The sequence below is a fragment of the Tetrao urogallus genome (genome assembly GCF_951394365.1).
Source record: "Tetrao urogallus genome assembly, chromosome: 9".
Taxonomy (NCBI): Eukaryota; Metazoa; Chordata; class Aves; order Galliformes; family Phasianidae; genus Tetrao; species Tetrao urogallus.
This window is the reverse complement of record NC_136822.1, coordinates 2,874,882-2,897,176: the sequence shown is the minus strand read 5'-3', so window position 1 is coordinate 2,897,176 and position 22,295 is coordinate 2,874,882. Positions and strand designations below refer to the sequence as shown.

The window sequence follows — 22,295 nt, the reverse complement described above, 5'->3', positions numbered from 1 at the left end:
AGAATAATTTACAAGATTTTTAGAGGATTAAGTATGCAGGAGAAGCATCCAAGGCAATGTGTTGTGAGATCAGAACATTTATCTACCAAAAGCAGAGCATTTGGATGAAGCAGGACATCTGCCTGGTAGGGTTTTCAAAAACCCAAAATGTAAATATCTAAAAGGCTGGAATATCTGTAGCAGATACAAGGAGACAGCTACAATAAAAACTGCCTGCTGCAAGCTCAGGACAGTTTCTAAGCTTCAGTATCACGGAAGCAAAACCCAACACGGGTGGACTTGAGTCAGAAACCCACTGTCAGACTGAGACTTTGACAACTGTGCTTTCTCCAGCTGTCACCTCCTCTTCCTTGTCCCTTCCTCCTCTTCCATTTCAATGGTTGAATGCAAAATAATCAACAGAAATTAATTACAAATTTTACATGCTAAAATGCTCATGATTATTTCATCAATTAACGTCTACAGTGGATTGTACTACAGCTTGAATATCTGGTAAGTGTCCATTAAAGCACTAAAAGCTCCTGACAAGTGCTGCATACCACCAAAATGAGCTTATTTTTTAAGGTAAGGATTAAGTTGAGAAGAGAGATTTCAATCTTTCTAATCTCAACTGAAAGAAAAAAAAAAAGGTAATTTTATAATTTTACAGTAAAGAATGATATAGCATATAAATACACTTATTGTTACTCAACTTCGTGTTTTACCACTCAGAAACTGTTACACAATTAACACAGCACAAACTAAACAAACCCAAGGAAACCCCAAATCCATGATTGTTCCCAATCTCAATTCTGTACTGTCAGACACTGCACAAAATGAGAGTGCTGCAGAAAACAGCACGTGGCAGTACAGTTACAGCAATGCAGAACACAGATCCTGCTAGAAGCCATCGCTTCATCAGCCTTCTCCACATCACACCACAGAAAGCCTTGAACTCCTATCTAAAGTGTCCCATTGGAAGAGACAACTTACCTTGTCATGTTTTCTTGCCAATGAAAGGACCACACAGAAAGGGGAGCTGTTCCAACGACCCACATCTATCATTAGAAATATCCATACCTTACTTCTCCTCTGAACTTATCTCAGTTTCCAGCACTCGTTGCCTTTGTGTGTGTGCCTGAAGTCTTCTCAACTAATTTTTGCTGCCAACAGAAGAGTCTAAACCCAGTCAACTCACCTGTCTACAAAAGGCTAGAATCATTTGAGCACCTTTGCCTCGTTTCAACTTACCTTCCTTTCAGATCTCTACGTTCACTGACAAACCAGGAGATGCTGCTTTTCCTACCTCTCAACTACGTTTTCTTGTCTCATCCTTTGTGCTGGCTCTGGCAATTGTGCTCCAAAGTGGATGAGAGCACTAATGAACTGAAAAATTGCCTAGTCAACCTTGAGAATGACACATCTCACATTTCATGTGCTTGAGGTCAGCAGCGGATGAGAGCTTAGCCAGCTTTTTTAGATCAACTTTTTAAATAGAAGAACCACCGCAGAAGCTATGTTCAGTGCTCCCTGTCATCAGCATTTCAGCTTTGGAGCACAACTCCTCTACTTAAACTAAGTTGCGACAGTAAAGAATGATCTGCAGAGACGTGGGGAAAAACAGTTGCACCTGAACAAGGACTCCTTGAAACAGATGTTCTATTCTGTGAGGGAGAAAGGCTCCTCTGCAGCTACAAGACTATGGGAGAAGTCTTCAAACGCATAACCCAAAGCATCCAACACATACAGTCACTCTGTTCCTTTTCCCATTTTGAAACCACTATTCATTATCAAAATAATGTTGTCTGCCACCAATCATTCCAACAGAGAAAACTCAGGATTCATTCAGTGCAGGAAAATATTTCAGAACGGCCTTCAAGCCCCTGCTTACCTATTCCCAGATAAGTGCACATTAACATTGTACCACACTGTCCCCATTAGCTTAGGCCAGCAATCATTAAAAGATCAACAGAATCTGTTCACTTGACATGGCTACTATTCATTAGCTGGTAACTTCACACCTTTCCTGCATTGAAGCATGGCCTCAAATTTCAGCTCCATCAGCTGACTGAGTGCACTGGCCTCCATATGCATTGGGCATGCTTCCATTTCCTTTCCTTTTTCCTTTTCCATTTTCCTTTCCACGAGAGACAGTAAGTACTCACTAAAACAAAACAAATTCACCGTTTACCAATACTCTAACTTTCCCATTCTATGTCTGGGAACAGACATTTCAGACAACACAGGTTGGAAGCACGTTTGTAACTTCACCAGCCAGCCCTCCCGCTTCCTTTCCTTCCCCAACGGAGGCAAAAAGAAATCCCAATGCATTTCTATCATCAAGTGAGCACTAACAAAACAGCATACATACTAAAACCATTTTAATCAGCTGGTAGGCAAATTTATGTAAATGGAGTTCTATCCTTTGGATGTTGCTGGAAATGTTGACCTCTAACAAGGAGATAACCTGAAAGAACAGTTCTGTGCTGCAAACTGAAAATGAGCTTGTTTTGAAAGGAAACTATTTTTAAATGCTGACTGATCAATATGAACCACAATCTTAGGACAAAAATCAAATACCAAATATTAAGCATCACAAACTCAGTAGCACTGCTGTTCTATGGCACACGCTCCTCTCAAGCCCAAATTATACCTGACTCTTAACTCCCCTACACACCCAAAGGGCACAGCGTGACTATTTCTCCCTACGATATTTCTCTCTCTTACAACCATCCCTCCTCTGCAGTTGTCTAGCAGATTACTAACAAGTTAAAATCTGAATGACCTAAGCATTCAACTACTGTGCTGAGCCTAAAGTTTGCCACTCAGAACCTGTGTGAACAATACTCGAGTGCCTCCTGCTCTCCAGCTACACCAGTCTGCCTGATGAAAGATGCCTCTCCCCTTATCCTGCTTTCAGCCTGCAGTATCACTGTGCCAATACGGCACCTCAGACGTTGGCATCTAGAGAGCAGTCTTGGAGAAGAGGAGTTCCATGCCCTGACAGCAGTGTTGAAACAGATCTAATAATTGTCAGTGCTGTGAGTGGCAATGGCAAGCTTTGAAACGTTAAACAACCCTCTTAGTCTGATTATTTCTAGCCAAATGCAACAGGCATACTTAATTTCCTATAATTCAGTCCACCTCCAGTGTTTAGACCAGGAGTTACATAATTTATTAGAAAACTTCAGTGCTATGCTTTTGTACCTTCTGTTGTAATATAAAGCAAGTGCAAATGGGCAAAAAAATTCTAAGATAGAAGTCTTCATTATAGCTTCATTTCTTCCCTACATATCTACATTATATTTCCACCTGACTCTACAAAAGCTATTATATTGAAACCCCGTCTTCCCACAACACAACTTCATTCCCAAACAACGTTTGAGGTGCTTTCATTTTCAGCCTCCACCACTCTGAAAAACTTGCCTACCTATTACATTCCCCAGCCTGCCTCCTGAAGGGGAACACTGAAACAGAGCACTGCTCCCAGCTCCCTCTCACCTAAACACGCTCAAACTTCCCTGCCAGATTCCACAACCTAAAGAACAGGCATTCCAGACCACAGAGACCCTATCCTGCAGCTCAAGAACTGCAGCACCAGGAAAGTCAGGAACCTCTTCTCTCAGCATGTGAATGATGCTACACAAAAACACTTTAAAGATTACACAACTTGTAGATGAAAGCCCTGAGCTGAAGAATGACACCTGAAAGTTTCACACTTGTATTTGAAAGAGCATCTATTTGTCACAGAGTACCACACCAAGTAGGTCAAGTGATGGACTGAAAATGCAGGGAGGCAAAGCATAACAGGAACAAGCCTCTAAAAGCTCATCTGCTCTCACAGAGTCTTTCAGGTGAAAACTGAAGCAAGGATGTATGCAAAGAATAAAACATGACTCCTGCAGAAAACTCAAGTCCAGAATTGCCCAATGAGAGGTGGCAAATGTGACTGGGTGTATTTTGGATGTGCTGTTCATCTCATAGAATGACAGGGCAGTAAGAATGAGAGGCAGAAGCAGGCTCTTGGCACCAGGCTGATGGGCTTCTTGGTGTCCCATTGGAGATGGAATTCCTTCTCTTCCCACCCCACGAAGCTGCCGTTCCCATTTCACAAAGCTTTCCCTGCAGGCACGTGTGATTATTTTACAGTCTGGAACACTTTTTCAATATCAAGAATAAATAAATGAAAAAGATGGCTGTAATAAACACAGTTTGAGGTGTTCCAAATAATTTCAAAGCAACTGCCACAGGAGATGCAAGATAGGTCCCACAAGAGCAGCGTTACTACTTAAAATAGAAGCTCTTTTTCCTGGCCTGTGACTGCCTTCTGCTACCTTCTGTTTGAAGAAGGCAGAATCATCCTCATCCAAACACAAGCACAGTGCACTGCCCTTCAGAGGAGCTTTTAACACATAACTGATTTTCCATACCAAGACTTAGGCTAGGTTAACCCAACTACATTTTGGTTGTACCAAAATATCATTTTCACAGTCTTCAAAACACCAAATATAACAATTAAACACCATCAGCCTAAACCTATAGGGACCCCAAAAGACAACTGCCCGATTCAAAGGGATCCACAGCCAACCCCTGCACATCCATACCAAAAACACATTCTCAGACACTCAAAATCATACTGCATGGGAAACATATATATATATATAACAAATTAAATCACAGAATCACAGAATGGCCTGGGTTGAAAAGGACCTCAGTGCTCATCCAGTTCCAACCCCCTGCTGTGTGCAGGTTAACCAAAGTCACCAGCCAGCAGCCCAGGCTGCCCAGAGCCACATCCAGCCTGGCCCTGAATGCCTGCAGGGATGGGGCATCCACAGCCTCCTTGGGCAACCTGTTCCAGTGCCTCACCACCCTCTGGGTGTAAATATACCGCATAGATCTGTACCACTATTCCCCCCTCCAGAGCACTGCACATGGCTACCAGGGAAAAAGGAAGATACTGAAAAGTTCTTCAGCACCCAGCACTACTCCTATAGGACAATTCCTTCATTTTCCTGAGAAATAAAATGTTCATGCAAGTTTGGAAAATGCTTGTCTGGCAACTCCAGCTGCTGGGGTTAAACACATCCAAAAAGGATAGGCACAGCAGGAGCATGGGAATCCTCAGCACACCACCATGACTATTTACAAGCCTTACAAAATGACAACCTATGATTGCTAAGGGGAACAGCCTGATGAGAAACAGTTGGGACCCTGAATAAGCCAGATTTCTCAGAGAGAATTCTCCTTTCAAAATCAGCCACTGAGATGGCATTTACATCACTCCCTAAGATGACAGATTGCCTCTTTGAAGACATCACACTAACTGTAAGCATGACAAAACATTTCTCAAACATGTCTCTGACCAGCAAAGAAATCAGCGGACAGAAATAGGCATCAGTCTTGCATTTGAACAAAGTTTGACCCTGAGATGAAGAGTGGGTGAAAACCAAATGGTAGTCTAAAATGCTGCCACACAGCAAAGCATTGGATGGAGCTCTTCAAACAACACAGAAATTTACAGAGCTGTCCACATTCTGTTCCTCTGCCAACAATGACAGAGTATTGAAGAGAACATCTGAGAGAACACAGTCTTTAATCACTTAGAACATCAGCTCGGGGTTGTCTATGGATTCCCAACATTAAATACGTTCAGTATCTGCTCACCTGACATTATAGCTGACCTTGCCAAATGCAGGCAAAGCGTATCTGAGGAGATGTGAACTGTAGGGCAGGAACATAGAAGATTAAAGGTTTAGAAGAGCACTTAAGCAGACACAAAGCAAACCTGTAAGACCTCTCAAGCATAAGCATGGACTCAATGTACAGCTCATGTTTACAGAAGGAAACTACAACCTTAAGTTTCCTCATTTATAAAGGTGAATGCACACACCTCCACACAGATGTGGATATGCAGAAATGGGCCTTGCACATTTTCAACAGTTCTGCACCAGCTACAGAAGATGGCTGTATAGTCAGCCTTGCAACAAACCCCAAAATTCCAAATCCTGAACTGAAGTCACCAATTTACAGGCAGGTGTGCACAGTTCTCTCCTTCCAAACTATGAATACCAAGATGAAAGTAATAGAAATGATGCAAACAAAAGTTCCATGTAAAACTGGACCATGGTTTCTCGCTTCTCCCACAAAGAGGAAAACCAAAAAGCCCCTGGCCAGGCAAGACTTTGCTGTGTGGGCAAAAGGCAGTTCTGAACATTACCTCTCTGACAACTCATGGGAAAAAAAGAGATGACATTCGGTAGTTTGTACATCTTCAGAATATCTAATTATAAGCTTTCTCCATTTACAAGACCACAACTGGATTGGCATGATTTTCAAGTCCAGGAAGCATTTAGCTGAATTTTACCTTTATCAAACCTCATTCAGAAGCTGCTTTTCATTAAAATATAAAAGGATGCAATTAAAAGAAAGCCCCAAGCCCAGGTTACTCATTCAAGTTTCTTTAATAGCATATGAAGAACAGAGCTACTGTAACTGAAGACAATCTGCAGAAACAAAGCCTCTTAAGACAGCCCTTTCCTATCCTTGATATTCATACAGCCCCATCAATCAAAATAAAAATCTAGGTCACCCATACTTTCAGCCAGGAAGGAGGAGGGAAAAAAAGCAGCACATCTTAGGAACCAAAGATTTTCAGTGAATTCCACAGAATACTTGGTAGAGCTTCTGAAACACGCCTATTCCACCCCTACACCCTTTTCCACCTCACCTTACCCCCCCATATCAGGTAATTCCAACTTCAACACATTTTCTGATACTGCAGGGCAAAGGAAGAAGGACAAAGCTGTATTATTCTGCCCAAAAAGAATCTTGGACTGAGGCTTTTTTATACCTTCAATTGGACTGTATCACAGCCATCCACTAATTGGAAAATAAACCCATCACAAAGGATTTGTTTAACATCAAGAAAGATGTACTCTCAGGAACAGGTTTTTAATCAGTCACTAACTTACCTTACCAACCAGATCTGCCCTGTGATTGTTTTCCCCTGCACTCCTCAGAAGCACTTGTCCTGTCAGATGTGTAGCTTTAAAAGGTCTAAGAGAAGATAACTTCAGCGTAAATTCCTTCAGCAGTTTCTAACAGTTATTTGAACCTCCACAGCACTGAGCCATTCTTAAAAGGACAGATCTTCCATCCCCTCCTTACAATCTCACCATTTTTCAGAGCATTTGCTTGAGAAGAAATGGCTCCTGTACAAAGCTCAGCCTCAAAGACACTGGCTGGTGGTCTTCACATTACCAAAAGGCAAAGAACATATCACAACAGACACATTCAGCTACTGAAGAAGAAGGAAGAGCTGAAAAAGCTGTGTGATCAAAAACCGGATGCAAGCTTAGAGAACTTCATGACACAGAGCAGCATAACATCTTCTATATTGGAAAGTGGACACCAAACTGGCATCCAGTAAAGAAAGCTACTGTGAAATAAACTGGTATTTTGCTGTCTTTAAATGGACAGATTATAAACTAACTGGAGAAGCCCAGCAAGATAGTTTCCCTGATCAATCAATTTTATTCCAGATCTCAGAAAAACCAAAAGGCAGCTCAGCATAAAATTCACTGTCATGCACAGACAACAGAAAGAATTTCAAATGCTAGCTAAGACAAATCGATTGCCCAAGACTTTTGGTTCTGGACAATCACTGCAAAAGATGAAAATAACACCCCAAAAGAGAGGGGAAGGGATCCCAATGCTTGTGGCTTCCAGTTAATAGAAGAAAGCAGAGCGGGCAGGGCACACCACCCCATGCTCAAGCACCTCCAAGGAGGTTCAGCCAGCCCACATGGGCCTATGGAAACATTCTGACCCCTGAGACCATCCAACCCAGCTTCCTGAGCAAAGGAATAAGAACAGGGGGTATAAGAAATGCCAGACTCTTCTACAGGGAACAGCTGAGGACCCAAGAATGTGTACACTAATGTACCAGAAGCTTTTGTACAGGTAAGAGTGTATTTCAGCAAATAAAGTTTTCAAGACATTTATATAAACACCTGCTTTGGTTCTCATGCATTTCAGGGGAAAAGTAATGCTGATAAGTTGTCCATCCTATCCCCAGGACATCTTCCTGAATACTTTTTTTTTTTTTTTAATCTACTACTGGAAGCACCTCAGGTTGTCCTAAATGACACAACCAGCAGTCCTGGCTTTTTGATCCTCTCCATTCTGACGTTTTGCCAGTCAGCCACAGCAAGCAAGCTGCAGACAAGGCCCAATGTCAGCAAAGTCAGACATGAGAAGGGACCTGCTGTGTGATTACAACGGAGAGTGCATAGCCCAAAACCAGCAAGGAAACAGACCTTTGTACCAGCTCTACTACCCGTTCAGCAGGGCAAAACTTCTACTCAATCTTTCCATCATTCCCACTGTCATTGGCATGCAACACTGAGATATAATTTGCATCAGAATTTATTTCTATGGAAGTATTTTCTTTCTATTTGCAAATCCCTTCATTTTGACAGAAGCCATGCATCAGAAAAAATCAACACTCAGGCGTAGCAGCAGGGGAAAACAAAAGAGGCAGGTGTGATGACTTGGCAGAGGACAAGAAGAGAGCAAGAGGAAAGTAGATTTGTAAGAGAATCAGGAGGTAGCCTAAAGGAAGAAATGGATTATAAACTTTTCTTGAATGTTTGCTGAACGTTTTAGCCTCACTGCTGCCAAGTGGGAGGCTGGCTATATGCACCACAAAGTAACAGGGTGTTCAGCCAGCGCTACCATGTATGTTTTAAAATCCCCAACAAGATTTCTCTAAAGAGACAGAGCTTCTTCCCCCAACCGCCAGTGCTGGCAGGACTGCAGCTAACCCAGCTTACGCTCACCCAACAGCCCCAGAGCCTTTCAGATAACTTACATGACACCTTGCAGGACTTTCTGGGGATCCAGGTCAAACAATCTGTCGACGTAGTGGCGGCTGCTGGCTGTTACCTCCTGCAGAGGAAAAAAGAGGATTGTTTTTTAAATATTTTTGATCAATTCATATAATGGCTGTTAAACAGGAATAACTAAACCTACCAGGCAAGATAGCAGCAAAACCACAGGATCATATTCAAATGTGCAGTATGTTACTGCTGGGCAACATCTGCACAAAGAATTAACCCTGTGTTTAAGTGTGAGTTAAAGAATAAGATGTACTTAACGTGGGTAGCAGCACATTACAAGCCAAAGCATGTTAACGGAGTGCTGCCAGGTGCCTGTATGGTTACCAACAGGACACAGAAAAGGGGTCAGATATATTTCAGATATCAGTACTACCTTCAATTCCTATTTTATTGTGTCGATTACTACACAGAAAAAAAAAAAAAAAGAAAAAAAAACAACCATGAATTCCTGCAAGAAACACTTGCTAAGAGCTGTTACTGTTGCTCAAGAACCATGCTGACAAACAAGCTCTTGAAGAGAAGGAAGCTCGTATTGAGACATCTCACTGCAGGACGCCTTATCACCTTTACCCACTGCAGAAAACAGTCACCTGACAGACCTGCTGCTGTCCCACACAACCTCAGTGGGGCAGCAGCACAATGTTCTCCATGACAGCCCCATCCCTACTGTATCAGACAAAGTGAGCTCTCATCTCAGCAAGAGGACATGCTTGCAAGCCAAACACTTGTGCACCAATGACTTATTCTCTTTGAGAAGATCCAAAGTTGGAGATGGAAAGCATTCCAAAAAACATGGGTGGGAAAGGGGAAGGTAATTTTCCCTCTGGGTTCTCACAAACACGTGACAGAATGTATTTCCATTATCTCACTTTTTTTTTTTTTCTATTCTGCCAACTCAACATTTTATTATACTCTTCCCATTTTTTCCTTAACAGTTTTCATTGAAAGAAGCTATAAAGGAACTACAAACACTCCATTGCTTTGCAAGCATCCACTCTTGGCTAAACCTGCGCCTCTTTTCTTGGAAACAGCAGAACTGCCAGCAGCGTGCTGGGGTCTCACAGAAGTCTGAAAGGAGAGCCTGGAGGCTGCAGGAGCCCTCAGCCTGCAGATGATTTCAATTACACAACTGTGTAAGTCCTACAGGCGAGTCCACAGGTAAGTTGTTCCTATTTATGGTCTGATTTTTGGGTGGTGCTGCGTGGAGTCAGAAGTTGGACTTGATGACCCTTATGGGCCCTTTCCAGTTTGGGATTTCCGTGATCCTCCACGTAGCGAAGACAATATTTTTGAGAACAACAGGGAACTTCCATCTGCCCGCTCCATATACTTATATGTACAGACATTCTGGATTCTGGAGATCCCCCTGCCTTCCATTTCTAAAACACCCTGGTTTATCAGCTGGGGGGACCTCACTTATAACCTGGGGCTGCAACGAGCACAAGGGCGTTCATACCGAGGCCACCAAGTCCTCCGGGCGGGACCCAAAAAAAAAAAAAAAAAAAGAACGCTTTCCCAACACCATCATTTTCGCGGGGTTCTCGCTTAGCAAGAAACGCTACGCCGGACAAACAGAGCGGGCCGCTCTCGGCACGGAGGTGAACGCGCCGTTCCGCAGCGGCAGCGCCCCGCCCGCCCCCTCCCCGCACGGCCCGGGCAGCCCCGCCGCGTGGGGGCGGGCAGGGCCAGGCGGGGTTGGCCGCAACCCGCCGAGCGCCGCCGCGCGGTACCGCCGGAGGAAAGGGGCGGAGGGGAGGCGAAGGTGGGGGGGACGCGCCGAGCGACCCGCGAGGTGCCGAGCCGCCGACGCGGAGAGGAGAGCCCCGCGCGGGGAGAAGTCGTCGGGACGGGGCGCGCGGGGGAGCGGCCGCACAACCGCCTCGCAGCGCGGCCCGGCCCGCGCCCCCCCGGCGCCGCACAAAGCGCCGGGTCTGGTGCCTGGCTCTCTCCGCCGCTCGCGCGGCCCGAGGTCGGGCCCGGCCCCGCGGCGGGCGGCCGCCTCCCCGCCCCGGCTCCGAAGGCCCCCGCCGGCCGCGCCGAGGGGCCGCGGCACTCACCGAGAGAACGCTCATGCGGAGCGGCGCCTCCAGCACGCACGCCATCTTGGCGGACGCAGCCGCACCAACAGCTCCGCCGGCGGCGCCCTCACGCGCACGCCGCCGCTACCGCCGCCGCCGGGCACGGCCTCATCGCGGGGCGCTGCGCCGCCGAGCGGGCTGGGGGGGGGTGCGCGGTGGGCGGAGCGCCGCGGCCTCGCGGGCGGCGAATCGGCCGATGCCGAAACTCCGCTGCTTGCCGCCGGCCCGCCGCCGCGGCGCGTGCGCGATAGGCTCGGCGCGAGGCGCACGCGCGCGCCGCCACCGCCCCGTTGCGGCCTTAACCCCGCCTGTGCGGAGGGCCCTGCGGCGCGCTTAACGCCGGCCGTGCGGCGCTCCTCCCGCCCGTCCCTCGCTGGGGCTGAAGCAGGAGGGGGGATTCCTTCCCGGTTGGGTCGACCGCTGGCTGTTTGCCCTAACGCTTCTCGCAAAGCGCTCTGCTCAGTTTAGGAACTGACTGAGCCGCGGTAGTTTTCCCCAGCTTTTTACGTGCTTTCGTGGAGTACTTGGTCTTCACGCATCAAACTGACAGCTAGAAATGCCAGCTACGCGTACGAGGCTGTGGGGAGGGGTGCCGCGGGGGACGCAGATAGCTGCCACGCAGGGCATGGAGCTGCTGTGGGTCGTGGTAGAAAAAATACGTGTTAATTACATTTACATCTGCACTCTGCTCGGTGGATGCTATTATGCTTCATTTAAAAAGAGAGAGAGAGAAACAGGATGGTTTGGGTTGGAAGGACCTTTCAGATCACCCGGTTCCAACCCCTGGTGTAGGCAGGGACACCTCCCATAGCCCAGGTTGTTGCTCACAGCCCCATCCAGCCTGGCCTGGAGTGCTCCCAGGGAGGGGGCATCCACAGCCTCCCTGGGCAACCTGTTCCAATGGCTCACCACCACTTCTTCCTAATACTTAGTCTAAATCTCCCCTCATCCTGTCACTACCTGCCCTTATAAAAAGTTCCTCCCATCTTTCCTGTAGTTCCCTTCAGATCCTGGAAGGCTGCTGTAAGGTCTCCTTGGAGCCTTCTGTAGGCTGAAGAGCCCCAACTCTCTCAGCCTGTCCCATAAGGGAGGTCCTCCAGCTCTCTGATCATCTTCACGGCCCATTTCTAGACCTGCTCCAACAGCTTCCCATCCCTCTGCTACTGGGCCTACAGAAGTAGATGCAGTGCCCTAGGCGGGGTCCCACGAGCGCAGAGTAGAAGGGCAGAATCACCTCCCTCAGCCTGCTGGTCATGCTTCTTTTGATGTGACCCAGGATACAATTGGCCTTCTGGGCTGCAAGTGGATATTGCTGGCTCATGTTGAATCTCTTATCAACTGAAACTCCCTAATCCTTCTCCTCAGGGCTGCTCTCAAGCCATTCTCTGCCCAACCTGTATCTGTGCTTGGGACTGCCCTGACCCACGTGCAGGATGTTGCACTTGGCCCTGTTGAACTTCACAAGGCTGGCATAAGCCCACCTCTCAAGCCTGTCCAGGTCCCTCTGGATAGCATCCCTTCACTCCAGTGAGTGTCAATTGCACCACTCAGCTTGGTATCAGCTGCAAACTTGCTGAGGTTGCACTCAATCCCACTGTCCATGTGTCCATTCATCAAAGCCATTTTCCCTCAATTTGGCAACCAGGATTTCATGTGGTGCAAAGCATTTGATGCTGTCCAAGTCCAGGTAGATGTCATCAGTTCCTTATAATGTAACTTCATCATAAAAGGCCACCAAGTTTGTCAGGCACAACTTGCCCTTGGTAAAGCCATGTTGGTTAATTACCACCAATCACTTTGTCTTTATTTTCCACATGCCTTAGTAGTGTCTTCAGGAGGATCTGCTCCCCAGGCACAGGGATGACACTGACTGGCCTGTAGTTCCCTGGACCTTTTTTTTTTTCCCCCTTCTTGAAAATGGGGGTTGTTTCCCCTTTTCCAGTCAGTGGGAACTTCTCCAGGCTGCCATGACTTTTCAAATATGATGGATAGCAGCTTGGCAACTTCATCCAACAGTTCCCTCCGAACCTGTGGATATATCTCATCAGGTCCCATGAACTTCCGCACCTTCAGGTTCTTTAGATGGTCTCAAACCTGATCTTCACTTACAGTGGGCAGATCTACCTTCTTAAAGTTCTTACCATTGGTTTCTGCAACTCAGGCAGTGTGGCTTAAGTCCTTGCCAGTGAAGACTGAGGCAAAGAAGCCATTGAACACCTCAGCCTTCTCTGTATCCCTCATGACCAGATCTTCAGTTTCCTTCCAGAGAGGGCTCACATATTCCCTAACCTTCTTTTTATCACTCATAAACTTGTAGAATTTCTTCTTGTTCCCCTTCATGTCCCTGGCTGGATTGAATTCTGTTTGGGTTTTGGCTTTCCTAACCTGATCTCTGGCTGCTCAGACAACTTATTTGTAGTCCTCCCAGGAAACCTGTTCCTGCTTCCACTCCCTACAGATTTATTTTTTTTTGAGCTCAAGCAAGTCCAGGAGCATCTTTGTTGATCCACTGAGGCCTCCAGCCATTCTTGATGCCTTCTTCTTGGGGTGCACTGCTTCTGGGCTTGGAGGAGATGGTCCTTGAATGCCAATCAACTTTCTCAGGCCCCTCTTCCCTCCAGGTCTTTCTCCCATGTCACCCTGGCAAGCAGTTCCCTGAAGAGTTCAACATCTGCCCTCCACCTCTAGGGAGATTCTGAATCTCTAGAGATCCAGAAGTTAGTATTCTGTCTTGGCGTTCTCCTGCTTTCTGGAAAGCCAAAACTCATTAAGCAAAAAGGGCAGGTGCGACAACCAAAGACACAGAAAGCCAGACTAAAATGGGCTATTAAAGGTAACCTATGCCTTGAGTAGTTTTTCCAAGTTCTTACTCTATTTTATACTTCCAAATTGCATCTGATACTACAGATGGAATACTTTATTACTATTATAATCTTCAGATTGCGGGAAAACACAGGCATTAAGATTTTGTGCATTGCAGATCCAGGAGTCCAAAGGGTACTCAACTATTTTCAGTAACCTAGTGACTTTAATGGTGACTTCAGATGACCTGAGGTTTACTCTACACACTCCCAATCCTTCATCCTATCTTACCATAGCTCTCTTTGGTGGATGTTGTGACAGACATAGAGATGCAGCATTAATACTGTCCTACAACTCAGTGAATAAAGTACTGTCCTCTGACGGGGGAGGAGAAACAAAGAACAGGATGTTAATGGTATCAGCACACCAGTATAAATAATCCGAACTGTGGGGAGCACTGACATTCCCTAGCTCTTGAATACTTACAAGCTGTTTTTTCCCCCATAATGAACTGCTGAGAAACAAAATGCATCTCAGAACATGAAACTGATGGTAAAGACAGAAGTTGAAGTGCTTGCCTGCTACAACCCATAGCCCCAATCCATTTCACTCAGCTCAACTTCACACAGCTCAGGCATTAGAGGAATAAAAGCACAGCGGAGGAACTTCTGGTACCAAGGGTGGCACAGTCCTGAGGAAATCCCTCTGACTCTGAAAGCTCAGAGTTTCAGAACACCAGTAGAACTTTCACATGTCATTAGACCCGTTAGTTTTACAGTCTATAGTACTTAAAAACATCATTCTAATTAATCCATTAAGTTCTGTTATCCTTACAGCCTTTGAGGCCATAAATACGTGATTTGTTTGCTAGTAATTCAGAGCAAACAGAAGAGTAGAAATGAGATTTCAATTTCCAAGATCTATATCCTGGCAGGTCTTGTTCTCCCTCAGGTTTATTAATGGTATTTTGGAAAATTCCAAGGTAAGCTCTAAGAATTGGGCAAGTTGCATACTAACAAAGAGAGCAGCAGGCAAAAATGTAGGCTAAAGATAACAGTAGGCATTGCTGTCTCAAGCAACTTACTATCAGATTACATGATAGCACAACCTTAATTAGTAAGAATTGAGACTGTGCTGACATTCACATTCAGGAAGCTACAAAGCTGCATTTTAATTTAAGGTATGTTTCTCAACTTTTAAGAAACAGCACGTGAGTTTTGAAGAACAGTAGTCCTCCATGGTCCTCATAAAACTCATGCTACAAATTGAGACATGGTTCTCTACTGAAAAAATATTAGAATAGACAATACACATAGTTCTGTTTTTGACCATGAAGCTTTTCTACATCACAAATGTCACCAGAAGCAGCCAAAACTGATGTTTTGTTATCCTGGGAATTCTGCTTTCAAATTTAGCCCATAGAGTTATTGCATATGCTACTTTGTATTAAAAAAAATATATCAGTATAAAACAAGACAAAAGCAATAAAAGCAAATAGTTCAATCTCCCGAGTCAAACATCCCCTCACTTTGATTTCAGTTACAGTTTAAGAGCTCTCGTTAAACAAGCATGGTGAATCTTGTATAGCAGTACAGCACAGGATACTGAGTAAAAACTAATAACCAAGAACTGAAGCAAAAACCAACTGATTACACATGACTTAAATCCTTTGACAAAGTACTTGCTACAGAATTTCACTTGTGACTGAAGTGTTTAATCTAGCGAAACATTCTTCCCTGCAAGAGGTACACTGTGCCTCTTCAGCTGAAGGAAGCAGCATGATTAAGATCAAATAATGTTAAAAGCATGAGCAATTCACCATAGTTCTCATCACCATCGCATAAATAGGTGGGGAGTGAACTTAGTTATAAATCATGTAGTGCTATTTTGTTTCATCTTCATCCTCTGCAGCATAGATGGCTTGATTCCTTCTCTTAATTTTAATGCCACTGTTCCCATTTTCACTACCACTAACACGCTTTAAAGGTCTCTCATTCAAGCTCTTCTCTTCCACCTGCTTATTCACACCAGATTTCTCCAGTTCCTCATTAGTGGAGTCCATAGCATCATCAGATGATACCGCCATGGAATCTGGCATGATCCTGATGTCAGAAAAACTTGCAGAAAACTCAGGAGGATGATCGGGGGAAGGATCTACGGAACACGTGCTCAAATCTTCATCACCACCTTCATCATCCAGCATTATTTCATCTGGATTAATGGACGAAAGCCCAGAGTTATCAGTATTATATTCACTAGGTTCCTCTGCTGACCCACTGCTGTCCATTTCCTCTTCTTCCTCTTCATACTCTCCACGTACTGAGCCCTCTTCTTTAACCTGCTGGATTCTGCCATTGATGTCAGTGAGGCCAAACTGGGCACAAAACTCAGTGGTCTGTGGATTGATGGTGTGAACCGGTTCCATGTTCTTTTGGGGCTTGCTGGGATCATAACAAGCAGCTGTCAAGGTGAAGTTGCAAGGAATTTTGAGGTCATGATTCAGTTCTTCTAACACCTCCTTGATGGCCTCTTCTGTTGCACTGTAATCCCACCTAAGTAAGTTCATCAAGTAAGTACATCAAGTTAAAAAGAGTGCAGCTAATCTAAAGCTATTTTCTCTTCTCGTTGCAAAGAAAAATGTTTAAACATTGGTAACAAATTCACCTTACACAGACAGTTTCTTAAACTTTTTTTTCCTGGAAAGCATATTACCTTAGGGCAATACAGACACTGCTCTCCCCAGCAGGGTCTGTGTATTATGCCAGCCAACCCAGAGAGCATTCACCACCCCACCCCATAATCCAGCCTGATTTTCAGTAGCACAGCAACTGACAAAGAAATCAGCCACCATGTATTTTTGGCTCTGCAAGTGGTGCTAAGTTTGCAAACAAAATTAACTGCCTGTGCAGAGTAGTAAGGAAGTTGTAAGCTCTAAAAGCACAGCTTGTCATCATCTCCTTTGTTTTCCAAATCATTTGACATTCTACAATCATTCATTTTATCACATCCTAAAAACGTTAGAGACTGCAGAAGAACAGAGGAACAATAATAACATACATATAATTCCAGCCTCCCTAAGTCACGCTTTACTTTCTACTTTGCATGCTACCTACTTTGCATGGAGGCCATTATTTTCAGGCACATTCCATGAGCTCTGAGTCACATTAATCAGACTGTTGGTGGCCTTGAGGACTGCAATCCATTCAGCATCATACTCCAGCGAGTCACCTGCAGTAGGATCATGCTCAATATCTATTATCTGTTCAAAAGAAACAAACAAACAAACCAAGAGATTAGAGATTTCTCTTGATACCAGAAAGTGATTAAAGTTTGAAGCGTTACTTCCATAGTGCAGTTTCAGTCAGGTTAGAAGTACACTAAGCTGGTAGCCTCAGTCGAACAAGTCCTCTCAAGGACTACCTAGGAACTTATTGCCACAAGGAGGTAAGGAAGGACAATCAGTGATTATAGGAGGCACTTCCATAACATCCCTCTTCTTTTATCTTAGAGCAATTAAAAATAATCTCTCCTTACTGCTGCCAGCCACTGGACAGTTAGACAATTTAGAAGGCAAGAATTTAAACCGTGTCTTTTAAGAAACATGGACAGAATTGAAGGCAATGGTTATTTTGCTATGTACATTCTTAGCACAGCAATGAGGTTGACATCAAATATTTTTAAAAGCAGACAACATATTGAAGCCCAAATCACTTCACCTTCAGTGACATCAACCTAAATCAAACAATTCAGATGAGCCAACCCGCAGCAGTGAGCTGTGATTTTAAATAATACATAAAGCAATTCCATTTCTTACTGTAGTTCAAAACAGCTAAACACAGGTGGATGACCACACTGCTGGAAGTAGTCTTACTGCAGACCAGTTCCACTATGATTTTAAGCAAGGACTGGCAGCCCTGTGTGCTTTCACACAGCAAAAGCCCACCATCCTCAGACTCTCCCATCTTCAAAAGTAACTAGAGCAAACAGATCCCACCTTATATCCTAAGGACAGATAATGAATCATCTCACCTTAAAGTAGCTTTTATTTATTGACTTAAAAGTAAAACTAAGACTTGGCTGCATTTGAAGAACAAGATCTCTGTAGCTCCCTCCTTTCATATCAAAGGGCTTCAGATTCATCCATTTTACAGATGGCACTGCAGGTAGCATACACAGGCTATGGACATGAATATTATTTTGCATTTAGAAAATGAGTTTGGCACTTCCATTAAGAACTCCTACAGCCTTCCATCGCCCTTCCTAGCACCAATCAAACTGAAGTAGAACCACGCTCCTAGGAAGCCACTTGGAATCCTCTGGAAACAAATGACAGTACCCAACTTACAAACTCAAACAGGATCAAGTCATAAATCCAGACACGAAGGAAGTCACTATCTGATCCAAACTACGTCAAGAAAGCAGCAGAAAAGCCTCAAAACAGGACTGTGTTTTAAGTCTGACCTTTATCAGAAACGCACAACAGGAGATTCAGTACAGGTTAAGGTAGAGCTACTGATCTAAGAAAAGTAATTGTTCTCAACTGGAAGGAAATGGCAGGAGAAAACAGACATCTCACCCGCATGACAGGACACCAGACCTACTCAGAAGAGCAATATTTACAAAGACAATTCCACCCATGCACCAATTCCCAGTTTCTTGTCAGTCCCTCCATTTGTCAGAACTAGTCTTCAGCTTATACCTGAGCCCAGCACTTAGCAGTCCATACAAATACTTAAATCACTTTGAGTGAAAAAGCCCATGGCACACAGTCATCACCTGCAAAAAGTCTCTGTGAGGCAGACATTTATCCAGAGCCAAAAACTTGGTTGCTTTGGGTAGTTCTTCTTTGGACTTTGTCTAGGAAACAGAAAGTTTTACCAGCATTTATATGAAATGTGACTATTCCAAACAAGTTATATACAGAAATCTAAAGGCGCATTTTGCACACAATAATAGTTTCTGAAATAGAGAAGCACAGGATTGTAAGAAAGAAATTGAAGGATAAAGAGAAGGACAGATATCAGCAAAAGTCTAACAGAAATTTGTACACTGATGACAGCAAGCTAAAGCAAGAACCACAGGTCTCCCTCAAACAAGGCAGCTGAATACGTTTAGCTTTGATGCCAAAAGAAAACTTTTAACACAATTACAAACAGACTCAAGTCCAGCAGACCTAGATTTCCATTCCTACAGCTAACGAATTGCAAATAAGAACAGCACATCGCTTTCAGCAACAACACAAACGCGATAACTTTCAGCCTATGGAGACCAATTGTTTGTTTTACTGTAGGCAGCCAGACAACTTCACGGCACCCTCCATCTCAGGTTAACCACTACCTCCTCAATTTGCTGCTCTATCTTTGTTTTCAAGTTTTATTCTTCCCCAATAAAGGAGGAAAAGAGCACTTTTCTATGAAATTGAAATTCAGAAGTTCAAAGTGCAGTAACTTGAGTTATTTCATGCTGCTCTTGAAGAAGATGAGGTGGTAAACACCTCTGATTTATAACATCGCTCATTTACATAAGCTAGTAATTTCAGGACCACTTAATGCTTTGGGACTTAAGCTGAATATTAACTATTAAGCAAATACATGTTAATTAGATGCTTTTCTGAACATATTACTTGCATTAGACTTTTGAAATTATTAGATTACACAAACACTCTTGGTTTTATTCTTTACCTCGTGTTGCATAAAAGCTGCAAACTTAACATGGAGATGTGCTGAAAACCAATAATTAGGTTTCAGATGCTGCAGAAGCTCAGAAGCAGCAGGGCTTCCTAACGTGTTGCTCTCCACTTCTTGACGGAAGAAGGATTTCATTTTAAGCAGCTGTTTCTTGTTTCCATAGTGATATATGCTCCGTGGCCAATCATGTGACATAAATATGTCCATTGGATGCTTTAACTATCAAGCAAAAAACACATACGTGTAAATAAAGCACACACAAGAAAAAATTTAAAATTAAACATAACGAGACAACATGCAATAGCAAGTGCTCTCCTTCAGATCAGATACAGCTAGCTGTGAGCACCTGGCTCCCTTTCCAAAGGGATTAAGCATAACAGCAAGCACATCTTTCAGCTGCCTTTGAGGCTATCGAGGGTCTCTAGTCTCCCCGGGTCACACCGCACCTTCCTGGGCCCAGCAGCTGTGTTTTACATACACTGCTACCTTGTAAGACAGGCTGAAAACCAGATCTACAGAGTAAGTACGCACAATCAGAGTAGTTGACTTCCTCACTGATCTTTTAAAGCTTTGTTTAGAAGAGATAGTGGCTAAGCATAATATTCCTCCTCAAAGGGAGCATCCCTTATAAGTCCAGTCAAATGTCTTAAGTACATCTTGGTTCAACATTCAGTGTATTTCCATCAGCTGTATCAGAGCACACTTCTAGATGAAACCTAAAGCCAGCTAATAAGAAACCTGGGGAAGTGCATCAAACTCTTTACAAGGGCAGCAAATCTTTGTGCCATTTTTAGCATCTCTGTATGTTCTAAACACTTCAGCACCCAATGGCTACCTGAATAATCATTCACAAGATGATTATAAATATACATGTATTCACACTGCATCCTTAGCCGCAGAGCAGCCCTTGTGACAAAGGGGGAAGCAGGATCAATAATAAGGCTAATCATCCCTCGTGTTTCTAGCTGTAGGAGCAAAAAAACTTCAACTGTGATTTGAGATCAGCTCATCCAGCTGGTTCAAGGTTGATTAGTAAACCTTGTATCAACCAGCGCAGACATTAGACAAAGTAGCACACATCTTCCTACAGCTAACAAAGCTCAATGACTGGAGTACAGCTGGACTTGTTCCCTTCTGAGCTTCAGCCCATTTAACAAAGTATCTCCTGCTCCTGCCTGCCTCAGATCAAATTTGCACTGCTACACAACCTGGTAAAGAAATAGCAGCGGGGTCACTGGCACCATAAAATGACCATAAAATAAAGTTAGCAGAGATTTATTTGTATGATTTATTATCTAGCTGTTCAAAACAGCTGTAACATCTCACTTTTAAGTTAACAAATAACATTTACCCTTGGTTTATTTGTTACTGTTTTTAGAAAACAGACAACAAAAAAACACCACAGACTTTTCACCAACCTGCTTAAGTTTGAAGACCTCGATGTTCCTGACATGGTAAGCACTTCTGATCGTTTGCTGGTTGTATGGTGGACATTCAAAGTGGCCTGGAACATTGAGAAAAGAATAGTGGTCCAACAGAGATTTTGTCTCTCTCACATGAGACAGAACTCCTCATTACTTCCTTCCCATATTCCTTACTCACAGACACACTGCACCACCACATGCCATACCTATAACAGAGAGCTATTTGCTGCACAGCCACGCAACATCTGCCTGAGCCTGTTAATATCACAGAGTCATAAACGTTGGAAATGAGCTCTACGATCAAGCCCAACCATTGACCCATCTCCGCTCAACCATGACTCTCAGTGCCACATCCCCATGCCTCTTGACCACCTGCAGGGATGGTGATTCCACTGGTGCTTGGGCACTGTGTTCCATTAGGTCTATGCCTGCACACACACCGACACAGCCACAGAATGTACAGTAGATGGAAACAAGAAGTATCAGAGAACAAACTGTAAAATTATTGTTTCAGTAGTTAGCGTTATCACCTCAAGTCTCATCTCCCACAAGCAATATCCAGATAAAGAAATCGTATGCTCTGTAACAACAAATTTAGTTAAAACCCACGGGTATTAAAGAGAATTAAGTGTTCCAAAAAACTACTTTGTTCTCGGCAGCTTGAAAGCCACCTGCAAAGCCCCTCTGGAGCAGCATGCCAGGACAGGAGCATACATTCAACCACACGTTTAGCAGTGAGACAGACTGAGCTGCCCATCTGCTGACCCCCGGTGTCATTTGTGACCCGATCTCCGGCTCCTCTCAGACACGCACACATAAAGCTGAGGGGAACCGAACCCCGCTCGGGCCGCCCCTCGCTCCTGCCGTACCTTTCCGGTAGTCGTGCGACTTGAAGATGCCCGAAATGCCGCCGATCCTCACTCCGCGGAACCGCACCACGCCCGCGTAACCTGCGGAGAGGAGCGGAGAGGAGCAGCACGTCACGGCCGGGAACGGGGACGGCACCGGGAGGCGGGGAGAAGCCGCACGTACCGAGGTAGTAGATGTTGGGCGCCACCCATCCGCCGTAGGGCAGCTCCTGCAGGTGGTTGGAGGCCTCGTGGTTCCCGCCGATGAACACCGTCAGCACCGGGGCCTTCTTCTCGCCGGAGTAGTACCTGCGGGGGGGACACGGCACGCTGCGGCGGGGCGGCCGGGCCGGGCGGGCCGAGCCGGCGGCACTCACCGGTAGAACGTCTGCATGTGGCGGTACTTGGCGGGCACGGCCATGCAGCGCAGGTCCGCCTCGTTGCGCACGGCCTGGAAGTCACCGCAACAGAGCAACAGGTCGAGCCGCACGTTGTGCCGCTTCTGCAGCAGCTCCAGCGTCTCGTACATCTTATCCAGGGCGCCATGGCAGCACCCCGCCACCGCCACCTTCAT

General features: G+C 44.9%; 2 protein-coding genes across 4 annotated transcripts in view; both read right to left on the bottom strand.

Moving 5' to 3' along the window:
* The window catches only part of ARMC8 (armadillo repeat containing 8), a gene marked incomplete at both ends in the record, with an annotated part of 61,914 nt that extends 50,930 nt beyond the window's left edge, over positions 1-10,984 (bottom strand). For all 3 annotated transcript variants that reach the window (XM_079540024.1, XM_079540026.1, XM_079540025.1), the window contains 2 exons: positions 8,855-8,931; positions 10,940-10,984. In XM_079540024.1, coding sequence (XP_079396150.1) covers positions 8,855-8,931; positions 10,940-10,984 — 122 coding nt within the window. The remainder of the gene's footprint in view (positions 1-8,854; positions 8,932-10,939) is intronic.
* Positions 10,985-15,644: 4,660 nt separating this feature from the next.
* Positions 15,645-22,295, bottom strand: DBR1 (debranching RNA lariats 1; the record flags this gene model as incomplete). The annotated part of the gene is made up of 8 exons (XM_079539786.1): positions 15,645-16,314; positions 16,876-17,021; positions 18,539-18,619; positions 19,444-19,668; positions 20,868-20,953; positions 21,743-21,823; positions 21,906-22,030; positions 22,099-22,295. 8 exons carry the CDS (start codon positions 22,293-22,295, stop codon positions 15,645-15,647), a joined length of 1,611 nt encoding a protein of 536 aa, XP_079395912.1.